The 12,263-nt window shown below is 35.2% G+C and overlaps 1 protein-coding gene across 5 annotated transcripts in view; it reads left to right on the plus strand.

Moving 5' to 3' along the window:
• The window catches only part of CEP350 (centrosomal protein 350), a 155,356-nt gene that overhangs the window by 18,580 nt on the left and 124,513 nt on the right, over positions 1-12,263 (plus strand). For 3 of the 5 annotated variants that reach the window (XM_012444585.2, XM_012444581.3, XM_012444586.3), the window contains exons 2-4: positions 6,509-6,594; positions 7,572-7,618; positions 10,796-10,910. In XM_012444585.2, the coding sequence (XP_012300008.2) occupies positions 6,522-6,594; positions 7,572-7,618; positions 10,796-10,910 (235 nt within the window). In that variant the 5' untranslated portion in view covers positions 6,509-6,521. Of the gene's footprint in view, positions 1-6,411; positions 6,595-7,571; positions 7,619-10,795; positions 10,911-12,263 lie in introns of those variants that run through there. The other 2 variants (XM_012444584.3, XM_064370479.1) reach the window with 2 other exon arrangements.

The raw sequence follows: 12,263 nt of genomic DNA on the forward strand, positions 1-12,263 counted from the left end.
GGCGAAAGGGAAAATATTATAGAAGGAAATAGATGAATGAGGAAAATGGGGAAAATAAGCTACTAATCCAGATTTGTTTTTTAGGAAATGAGTATAAGTGTTTTCCTAATTTTAAGCAAATTTTCTTAAGGGAGACTGTACTAGTAAATGAGAGAATCAGAGCTGAGAATAGATCAGAACAGGGATCTTTGAGGAAAAAAAAATTTTTAAAAAAAGAGAGAATGGAGGAGAAAAAGTATTAAGAATCCTCCTACCCCTTTACCTCACAATTTTACCTATAGGATTTTAGGAGAAGAAATGTGATTTGTGATACGAGTTTTAAGAAAAGGAATACATTAAGCTTCCTGATTGAATTCATCAAATATGATCTAGAACAATGTGTCTGGATTTCTAACTCCAGTTATTTCAACTTTCATTGTTAGGAGTTCTGGCTTCTTGATGTGCATTGAAGACTCTTGTACCTTGCAGTCTTTGTTACTGTGTTTTTCACTGTAGGTCAGGTAGGGTTCAGTCAGTTAAGGATGGCCATTCAGTGACAATCACTATTCTTCCAGAATCAGGGACCTTGATTGCCAATAGATACAAAATATGTTTGCTAAGTTGTACCCTAACAATTAGCAGTGGCACCCCTCTAGTAATTACTGCAAATAATCTGTACGTCATTCTCTTTTAAGAAACATTAACATTTTTTGTGAGGTTGAAGCCATAGACCTAGTAGTTAATCCTTAGGTTGAGTGGGTAGCTGAGAGAACTGTCTTCCTTTCTGAGTAGTTTCTGCTGTTCATTGAATCTAGATGGCAGCGTTTCATTGTTCCAGTTTAGCTGTTCATTACCCTGTTCATGTCAGTGAGTGTATAAATGGGTGCTCAGTACCATTTATATGTATTTCTTACACTTTTTTTTAGTGTAATCATAATTAGGCTTTTACGTGGTAATAGAGCAACAGCATTATCTTTTATTCTAGTCTTCTGATTTACTGCACATTAATGAGGACATGCTTTTATTAAATTGCTTCCATTATTTCCATGACATCAGATACCTGTAGCTCTTTTCTTTGCCCTATTATCAGCAAGGTCAAATTTTGTAGGTGTGTTTCTTGTAGTTTATTTTACCACATATTCTTACAGGCTGCTTGCAAAATAGTATGTGAATTTCATTTCCTGATTTTTCATTTCTTTTCATTTTCTATTTTTCCAGTTTTTTTTTTCCCCGCTTATTTACTACCATAATGATAAATATGTTAATTGTTCCTCTTTCTTTCTTATAAGTGGTTTTGCAGCCTGGCCCTTTAACTACCTCTTTTGCTTCTGTGATCATGTTTCTTATCACTTCTATTGACCCATTACACCTTCTTCTTTACCATTCGTGCTTCCACTGGCAGCCCTGCCTTTGATTTCCCTTTATTTTTTTTCTGTTTAAATTGAGCTCACAACAGCTTCTAATGCTGCCATTTGTTCATCTGTTCTTTGAAGGTTCTGTTCATCTCTAGATCAGTAAGAGGATACAGTCTTTAAGGACCACACTGCCTTGTGGGGAGACTGATACATAAATGCTATTTGTAACTCTATTATAGCACTCATTATATTGCATACTATTTATGTGTGTGTTTCCTCTACTTGATTGTGAGCCTTAAGTGCTTAATGAATGTTCATTGAATGGAATGAATCATGTATGATGTATGTATGTATGTGTGTATGTATATATAATGTTAAGAACTATGAAAAATGAACAGAGGCCAGGCATGGTAGCTCATTGCCTATAATCCCAGTGCATTGGGAGGCCAAGTCCGGAGGATCGCTTGAGGCCAGGATTTTGAGAACAGCCTGGGCAACAAGAGAGATGTCTAAAAAAAAAAAAAATAAGACAAATTAGTTGAACATGGTAACGCATGCCTATAGTCCTAGCAACACAGGAGGCTGAGGCGGTGGATCGCTTGAGCCCAAAAGTTTCAGACTGTAGTGAACATGATTGCACCACTGTACTCCAGCCTGGGTGACAGAGCAAGACCCTGTCTCTTGGAAAGAAAAAAGAAAAAAATGAAGAGAATACTAGAGGAAATAGATGAAGTACTAATTCTATTCTGTTAAGAGTCAATTTGGGAAAGATTTATAGGAGATGACATTAGAGTTTGACTTTGAAGGGCATTCTTGCCAGAGAAAATTTAGGAAAAGACAGTGTGGAGAAAATGAAATTTTTTGGATATTTAGAGAATGTACTCTAGATATACCTATTTGACAGGAAAGTAGTTATACAGTTTTGCTTAAAAAAAAAGTAAAAAGGTGAGACTGTAAATTAATGTTGTAAAGGTCTCCAAGCGTCCATCATGCTAAGGAGTTTGGAGCTCTATCCCATAAATGATAGTCATTGAAGAGTTATAAAAGCAGAATTGCTAGGTTATGTTTTAAAAAGATAACTTTGATTGCAGTATGGAGAATGGATTTAGGAGCAGGATAATTTAGGAAGCTTTTACCATAATTTAAGCTAAAGATGATGCTTTGAACAGATACAAGGGGAAGAAAGAAATAAATTAGAGAGGCATCTTAAAAAAATTTTTTTTACAAACAGCTTTATGTATGAGGCATATTTTACATATCTTAATAGAGAAACAACTTATAAATGATATGGTAACTAAGTATATACTGATTCAGTCTTGTGACATTTTATTGTTTGGTTCTGGGTTTCTATTTCTTTTTGGTTTAATCTTGGTACGTGTATGTTTCCAGAAATTTATCTGTTTCCTCTGGGTTTTTAAATGTTTTGGTGTATAATTGTTCATAATAGTCTCAAATGATCTTTTGCATTTTCTGTAGTGTAGTGAAGTCTCCTTCTGGTTTTATTTGTCTTTTTTTTCTTAGTCTAGCTAATTAATGGTTTGTCAATTTTATCTTTTATAAAAACTGACCTTTTGTTTCATTGATCTTTTCTATTATTATCTTTGTCTCAATTTCATTGATTTCTGATCTGATCTTTATTATTTCTTTCCTTTTACTAATTTTGGGCTTGGTTTGTTCTTGCTTTTCTATTTTCTTGAGGTGCATCATTAGGTTGCTCATTTGAAATCTTTCTACTTTTTTGATGTAGGCATTTATTGCTATAAACTTGCCTCTTAATACTGCTCTTGCTGTGTTCCGTAGGTTTTGTTATGTTGTGTTTCTACTTTTGTTTGTTTCAAAGAATTATTTAATTTTCTTCTTAATTTGTTCCTTCACCTATTAGTTGTTCAGAACCATCGTTAGCTGTGGGTTTGTGTTATATGGACTTTATTATATTGATATACTTCTATACTTAATTTGTTGAGAGTTTTTGTCATCCCTTCAGATTAAAGCTCTCAATAAATTTAGATATTGTTTAATATCCATGTATTTGTAAAGTTTCACATGTTCTTTCTGTTAGTGATTTTTTGTTTCATTCCATTGTGGTCAGAAAAGACACTTGATATGATTTTGATTTAAAAAAAAATTTTAAGACTTCTTTTGTTTCCTAACATATGGTCATTCCTGGAGAACATTTCATGTAATGATGAAAAGAATGTGTATTCTGTATCTGTTGGGTGAAATATTCTGTAAATGTGTGTTAGGTCCATTTGGTCTGTGGTACAGGATTTATTTATTTATTTTTTTTGAGACACTTGGCTCACTTCAATCTCTACCTCCCTGGTTGAAGTGATTCTCCTGCCCTAGCCTCCCTAGAGCTGGGATTACAGGTGCCCGCCACCACTTCCGGCTAATTTTTTTATTTTTATTTTTAGTAGAGACGGGGTTTTGCCATGTTGGCCAGGCTGGTCTCAAACTCCTGACGTCAGGTGATCCACTTGCCTAGGCCTCTCAAAGTTCTGGGATTACAGGTGTGAGCTGCCATGCCTGGCCTGTGGTACAGTTTAGAGCTGATGTTTCTTCATTGATTTCTTGTCTGGATGATCTTTCTAGTGCTGAGGGTAGAGTATTGAAGTCCTCAACTATTGTTTGGGGATCTCTCTCACCCTTTAGATCTAATATTGTTTGCTTTATATATCTGGGTACTCTGGTGTTGGATGCATATAGATTTATGATTATTATGCCATTTTACTGACATTTTGTTAATTAGAGAACATAATGTTTTAAAAATATGACAGGTTTAATATAGTTGTAAGGCAAATAACTCATCAACTTGATAAGAAAAACATTAAGATCCTGGTAGGTAAGTGGGCACAGGATAGAAAAGATAATTTACAAATGAAGCACTAAGGTTAAGGTATAGAGCAGAATGTTTAATCCTGCTATCACCTACCAAATTCGAATTAAAGCATCCATTTTTTTTTTCTGTTAAATCAGCAAAAGTTCAAAGAATAGATAAGACATTTATGAAATGGGTAGTTCTTGGAAGACAGTTTGACATTGTATTTCAAGAGCAGCATGTTCTTCACATTCTTTCATCCAGCTTTAACACACTTTGCAGATCCTGTTCTAGGTAAGTAATTCAAATAAGTAGAAATTCATAAATACAAATATGTTCATTTCAGTGTTATTTGTAATAGAGAAAATGAGACATAATATTGTCTTAGTTATCTGTTGTTGTGTAACTCATAACCTCCTATTCCGATTTAAGCAGTTTAAAACACCAAATATTTGTGGTCTCACACTTTTTGTATGTAAGGAATTTGGGAGCAGCTTACCTGGGTGATTTTGGCTTAGTGTCTCTCATGAGGTTGGAGTCAAGATGTCAGGCAGAGCTGTAGTCATATGAAGATTTGACTTGGGCTGGAGGATCTACTTGCAAGAGATAGCTCACCCACATAGCTGTAGGCAGGCAGCTTCAGTTCTTTGCCACATGGGCCTCTATAGGATTGCGTGACTGTTTTTAGGACATGATACTTGGATCCTTGAGATATAAAGAGAGAGGAGAATGTGTTTTATAGCCTAGTCTCAGAAGTCACATATTGTCACTTTTACCACATGTGACATTAGTTTTAAATAAGTCTGTAAGTCCAACCTTACTCAATGGGAGAAGAATTAATTTCTACATTTTGGAGAAAGGAGTATCAAAGAAATTTTGGATACATTTTTTAAAACCACCACAAATGTCCAGCAGTTAAGTAAAGTAGGGCACAAAAATGGAAGTTACAGTGATGATAGTAATAAAATCATTTATTAATAGTTGTATTAGTTTTGGGAGTAAGAATGAGTTTTTCTTCTTATATTTATCAAACTTTATGTGTTGTTACATGATTTTTGTGGGACTAGTTTCCCTCTATTCATAGGAAAATATAGTATGGCTTATCACTAAGCTGTATTACCATAGGCAGATCATTATCTTTTCCTTTGAGTTGTGATATAATTTTTTCCTTTCTTTTTTTATTGTAAAATATACATAACATAAAATTTACCATTACAACCATTTTTTACGTGTACAGTTCAATGGTGTTAAATAGTTTCATATTGTTGTACAGCCATGACCACTATCTATTTCCAGACTTCTTTTCATTTTGCAAAACTGAAACCCATTAAACAATAAGTCCCCATTCATCTCTTTCCCCAGCCCCTGGCAACCACAGTTCTACTTTCTGTCCCTATGATTTTGACTATTTTGACTGTCTTATATAAGTGGAATCATACAGTATTTGTCCTTTTGTGATTGGCTTATTTCACTTAGTATAATGTCCTCAAGATTCTTTCCTGTTGTAGCATATATCAGATTTTCTTCCTTTTAAGGCTGAATAATAATCTATTATCTATATTAATGTTATTTTGTTTATTCATTCATCTGTTGATAGGCACTTGGGCTGCTTCCACGTTAGCTACTATGAATAATGCTGCTTTGAACATGGTTGTACAAATAGTTCTTTGAGCCTCCACCAGTTTTTTTGTTATATACTATGTTAGTCTGTTCTCATCTGCTATAAATTACCCAAGACTGGGTAATTTATAAAGAAAAGATGTTTAATTGATTCACAGCTTTGCATGGCTGGGGAGGCCTCAGGAAACTTACTATCATGGCAGAAGACATCTCTTCACAGGGTGGCAGGAGAGAAAATGAGTGCAAGCAGGGGAAATGCCAGATGCTTATAAAACCATCAGATCTCATGAGACTCACTTATTATCATGAGAACAGCATAGGGGAAACTGCTTCCATTATCCAATTATTTACACCTGGTCCTGCCCTTGACACTTGGGGATTATGGGGATTACAATTCAGGGTGAGATTTGGGTGGGGACACAGAACCAAACCATATCATATATCTAGAAGTGGAATTGCTGGATCTTATGGTAATTCAAATTTTACTTTTTTGAGGAACTGCCACACTGTTTTCCATAGTGACTGTACCATTATACATTTCTACCAGCGGCATACGTGGGTTTTAGTTTTGCAAATCTTTGCCAGCACTTACTGCTTTGTGTGTTTTTGATAGTAGCCTATCCTATTTACATCCTGATGGGTGTGAAGTATTCATGATATGATTTTAATGATTTATTTTTCTAAGGAAAAATAATATTATAAGATTGATGTTCAGTGAATACTGATGTGATTGCAGGTAAATTGGCAGGATGAGGAGCAGCAAATCAAAAGAGGTGCCTTTACCAAATCCAAGGAACTCTCAAAGCAAGAATGGTGGTCAAGGTATGATTTTGTTTTTTTAAACTGAACTTAATATTCATTTAGGTCATGTGTATTAAATTTTGGTCTAATAAATAAAAATTATACCTATACTTTGATTTATAAAAAGTGGATAAATAATTTAAAAATTCTCTTATATTTTAAATATACAAGGTACCTCATGTTAAAATGCATCCTATGGTAAACTGTTTTGTAAAGCAGGAATCCTTTTTTAAAATGAACCAGTACATGTAAAATTTTTCAGAAATTCTGGCTTAATGTCAATAATAGCCCCATTATAGTTATAGACTTACAGGGGTACAGATAATAATAGTAACATTCTCATTGAATTCTTTTTAAAATAATGCATTATAGGTAATTTTAAGGTTTTTTTTTTAGGGAGATTGACAAACTAGAGTATATGTTGAGGAAGATTATTAGGTTTGTGAGAGATCTAGAAATTAAGTCATATGAACAGTATTTGGAGGAAGTGGAAATATTTATCCTGGAGAAGGGTGACTTATGGAAAATACAGAACCTTAAACTATTTCAAGGGTTGTTGTCTGAAAGACTGAATGGATTTTACCTATATTTTTACAGGTAGATCAAAATCTGGAGTAGCTTTCTAATCATTTTTACATTGTATTATAAAATACAGTATAATATAAAATTTTATATTTGTTTAGCTCATTGGGGTAAACTGAGGATGCTGCTTATTTTTGGAGCTGTGTGATGCAGGTGTGAGTAAAAATGTCTTAAGGGCTAATGGTAGCAGTGTCTGTTTAACTTTAAACCATATGTTGGGAAAGTTGGCTTAATAATCTTACAGATAAAAACTCATTTTGACTCAATATGATAAAGCATTTGCTGAGGAATTGTTCTGCCTAATAAGTTAGTTTTCAGACTTTTGAGTGCATTTGGGAGCTTATTAAAATTCAGATTCAGAGGACTAATTCAGAACTTCTGGTTGATTGATATAGTAAATATTATTTTTTTCCCAGCAGATATAACCACATCGTGGGATGCACTTTCTCAAACCAAGGCTGCTGTAAGTAGTTTTAGCTTCCATTTATTTATTTCTGGATTAAAATCTATTTCCTGTTATGATTGAATAGATTAAAGTTTTTTCCTTACTGTTTTTTAAAATTTACTCTTTTATTTTTATTTTTCATTATAGAGATGGGGTCTCACTATGTTACTCAGGCTGGTCTTGAACTCCTGGGTTCAAGAGGTCCTCTCTCTATATGTATATGCACTATATATTATAAAATAAACATAAATGACAACTATTAAATAGTAAAGTAATAAATAAGATACTACTTTAGGAATTAGGAGCACAAGCACCATGGCATATAAAATATTAAAATTGTCTGGGTGCTGTGGCTCACACCTGTAATACTAGCACTTTGGGAGGTCAAGGCGGGTAGATAGTTTGACTGTAGGAATTTCAGATTAACCTGGGCAACATGGCAAAGCCCTGTCTCTACAAAAAAAGGCAAAAATTAGCCAGGCCAGGTGGTGCGCACCTGTAGTTCCTGCTACTTAGGAGGCTGAGGCAAAAGGATTGCTTGAGCCCAGGGAGGTCGAGGCTTTGAGGTTGCAGTGACCATTGATCATGCCATTGGACTTTGGCCTGAATGACATAGTGAGACCCTGTCTCAGTAATAATAATAATTTGTACTGTTTACCCACCTTTAATAAATTTGTTCATTTGGTATGTGGAAAAGATAATTTAGGCTCAATGTGGTGGTACATCCTCTAATACCAGCACTTTGGGTGGCCAAGATGGGAGGATCATTCTGAGCCCAGGAGTTCAAGACCAGCCTGTACAACATGGCAAAACCCCTCTACAAAAAGTATTTAAAAATTCTACAAAAGTATAAAAATTAGCTGGGTGTGGTGGCATGTGTCTGTGATCCCAGCTACTCTGGAGGCTGAGGTGTGATGATCACCTGAGCCCGGGAGGTCGAGGCTGCAGTGAGATGTGATCACACCACTACATTCTAGCCTGGGTGACAGAGTGACAGCCTGTCTCAGGAAAAAAAAAAAAGAAAGAAAATTTAAAGCAGAAGATGAAAGTGGGGCTTTGTCTATGTAGAAGGCTCATTGTCAGGGAGGAAATGAAGAAAATTTACTTCTTAAATGGACTGTGAGTTATTCTTCCTTTCCAATTTGGATGCCCTCTATTTCTTTCTCTTGTCTAATTGCTCTAGCTAGGACTTCCAGTACTATGTTGAATAACAATGTTGAAAGAGTTACTTCTTTTTTGTGGCAATAAAAGGTTGTTTTTTTCTCCTACTACCAAAGAAGAATGACTGTGGGCAACCTGTTCCCATTTGTGTTCTGGCTCATCTTGTCTAGAGTTTAGGAATCCAGATTTGGCAGGTGATGCATACTCCATTCAAAGGGAAACCCTTTTCTTTTTCATTCGCTTTCTGGGCAAATTACTCTCCTAATATGCCCTTTTTTGTTTTCTATACCACCTGATTTTGAATCACCTATTTTTTTTTACTAAGTATTTTAGTGGTATTTTCTGTCCTCTGATCTTTAGAACTGGTTTGAAAATAAATCTGGAAAAAGTGTTATAACCTAGATTTGGCCCCAATGCAGAGTCATATTTTGGCCCTATGAATATGGCAATATATATTGTCTCTTCTACCTGAGCATTATATATTCTATAATGTAGAAATAGTTTTTGTTCCCCAATTAAATTTAGTACTAAATTAATGTAGAGTTAAACTGTTAATAGTTGTTTTTCAAAACCATTTGTTGTTTTTAAAGAACTTCTAAGGGTGATAAAGGAATATAACTAGGGGAGACAATCTGATGTAGAACTATTAATATATCAAAAATTATTCCAAATTTTAAAATACATTGTGATGCAAAAATCTGAAGGAAGGCTGGGCGCAGTGGCTCACGCCTATAATCCCAGCACTTTGAGAGGCTGAGGCAGGTTGATCACTTGAGCTCAGGAGTTAGAGATCAATCTGGGCATTTGGGAGCTTATTAAAATTCAGATTCTGAATTTTAAATTCTGTCTCTACAAAAAAATAAAAATTAGCTGGGCCTGGTGGTGCACGTCTGTAGTCCCAGCTACTTGGGAGGCTGAGGTGGGAGGATCGCTTGAGTCAGAGAGGCAGAGGTTGTAGTGAGCCGAGATCGTGTTACTGCACTCCAACCTGGGTCGCAGAGTGAGACCCTGTCTCAAAAAAAAAAACAACAAAAAACAAAACAAAAAAATCCGAAGAAAGATAAATCAAAACTTTATACAAAGTGTCTATGTGATGGAATTTTGATGATTTTGACTTTATTTTGTATGTTTTTTCTGTTTTCGTAGTTTTCTCTAGTAAGCATGTAATACTTTACTATTTAGGAGAAAATGCTTTTCAGTCATTGAGAACGTTGGTAGTTATAACCAAAAGTTGACCTGTGTTGCAGTGTGTGTGAAACCCGAATTCTATCTTGTGAATATTGTCTTTATTGTGAAACTTATTTTATAGACATAAAACTGTAAAACACTGTGGCTGTTGAGTACCTATAGTCCTAAATTTTGATCCAGGTAAATAATTCTTTCTTATTTTTGCATGTAAAATGCACAGGATATATTGCATAATGGTATGTCACATATAAAGTCAGATAATTGGCTAGGCGTAGTGGCTCACACCTGTAATCCCAGCACTTTGGGAGGCTGAGGCGGGTAGATCACCTGAGGTTAGGAGTTCCAGACCAGCCTGGCCAACATGGCAAAACCCCATCTCTACTAAAAATACAAAAATTAGCTGGGCGTGGTGGTGCACACCTGTAATCCCAGCTACTAGAGAGGCTGAGGGAGAATCTCTTGAACCCGTGAGGTGGAGGTTGCAGTGACCTGAGATCGCACCACTGCACTCCGGCCTGCATAATGGAGCGAGACCGTCTCAAAAAAAAAAAGTCAGATAATTTACCACTTTAAAAATACTCAACAATTAGAAAAATAGGTCAGCATGTCAAATGGAAGCTCTTTCAGAATCTTACTGATTTTCTTGCCTAAATTTGGGCAGCATTGTGCCAGATGTAGCTAAAATAAAAAATGATGAAAAACAAGTATTATAAGAAAGCATTCCTGAGTTTTTTCTACTTTGGAAAAAGGTATTGGGCAATATACTTTTAAATAACCATGTAAATTGATGGTAGCCAGATTATTTACAGAATTAACTTATGTCTTGTAATGGTGTTTAAACTTTAGCTGAGACACATTGAAAACAAATTAGAAGTAGCCCCTACAAGTACAGCTGTATGTGATTCTGTCATGGATACCAAGAAGTCTTCTACAAGTGCCACCCGAAAAATAAGTAGAAAAGGTATGTATGAAATTACTTCCAAATATATAGATATATTAAATGTAAATTTTCAAGAAACAGACAGCTAGGACTATAGGTGTGTGCCACCACACCTGGCTAATCTTTTTTTATTTTTTGTAGAGATGATGTCTCTCTATGCTGCCCAGGCTTGTCTTGAACTCCTGGCCTTAAGTAATCCTCCCATCTTGGCCTCCTAAAGCGCTGTGATTATAGGCGTAGCTACCACACTCTGCCTTAAATATAAGTTGTTGATTTAGTAGTTTTGTTTCAGTTTAATTTCTTCTTATAGTCTCGTGTTGCTTGCTTTTTTGTCAGAGACATTGACATTTAATTTTTTTCCCATTGATATTGAGTAGCTATGAAGCAGCCTTATATTCAGTTACTGTAGATGGTGTTTTCACCATCTTTTGATCAGGGACTTTAGCACTATTGCATCATCCTTGACAGTGAGTTTTCATTTGTTTCTAGCAATGAGAATTTAATTTTGAGGTTATAAAGATCTGATTTTTTTTTTTTCGTAATTCACAGATACATAGTGCTTTGGAAATGAAATTTAGTTGACTTAATAAGATGTATTTTTTTATTGGGATTTAAAATCATAAATGGAGTATTTTTCATATGGTGACTGTCATAAACTGATACAATGCAAATATTTTCATTGGTTACCTTTTGCTTTTGATTCTGTGGTTTCTTTCTTTTTTTTTTTTTTTTTGTCCTTTTTTGCAATGGAATCTCACTCTGTCACCCAGGCTGGAGTACAGTGGCATGATCTTGGTTCACTGCAACCTCTTCCTCCTGGGTTCAAGTGATTCTCCTGCCTCAGCCTCCTGAGTAGCTGGGATTACAGGTGCACACCACCACACCCAGCTAATTTTTGTATTTTCAGTAGAGACGGGGTTTCACCATGTTAATTAGGCTGGTCTTGGTCTCTTAAACCTTGTGGATCTGCCCACCTCAGCCTCCCAAAGTGTTGGGATTACAGGTGTAAGCCACTGTGTCCGGCCATTCTGTGGTTTCTTAATTGGTGGGTGAAAACCTCCAGGTCAGTACTGTCTACCTAAACTGTGAGAGAGTTATATATATTTATCTTTTTTTTAACCTGGGAGTTTGTTAGGTTATATCTCATACTTCTCTTTTAAGTGAATGAGAGCCATTGACAAAAATAAATTTTATATTGTTTGCTCAGCTTACAATCTCTCTGTCAGTGGGGCTACTTTAATAATTTAACCTGAATGTTTTTCATCTACTTATATAATATCCAACTAGAGATACTAGAGCTATAATATCCAACTATTAGAAATAATAGATACCTAAATTATTTTTTTAAAGATACTAGCTAAATTCAGGGGCAGT

This window comes from Aotus nancymaae, unplaced genomic scaffold (assembly GCF_030222135.1).
Source record: "Aotus nancymaae isolate 86718 unplaced genomic scaffold, 86718_ANA_hifiasm-v0.15.2.pri h1tg000108l, whole genome shotgun sequence".
NCBI classification, from domain to species: Eukaryota; Metazoa; Chordata; class Mammalia; order Primates; family Aotidae; genus Aotus; species Aotus nancymaae.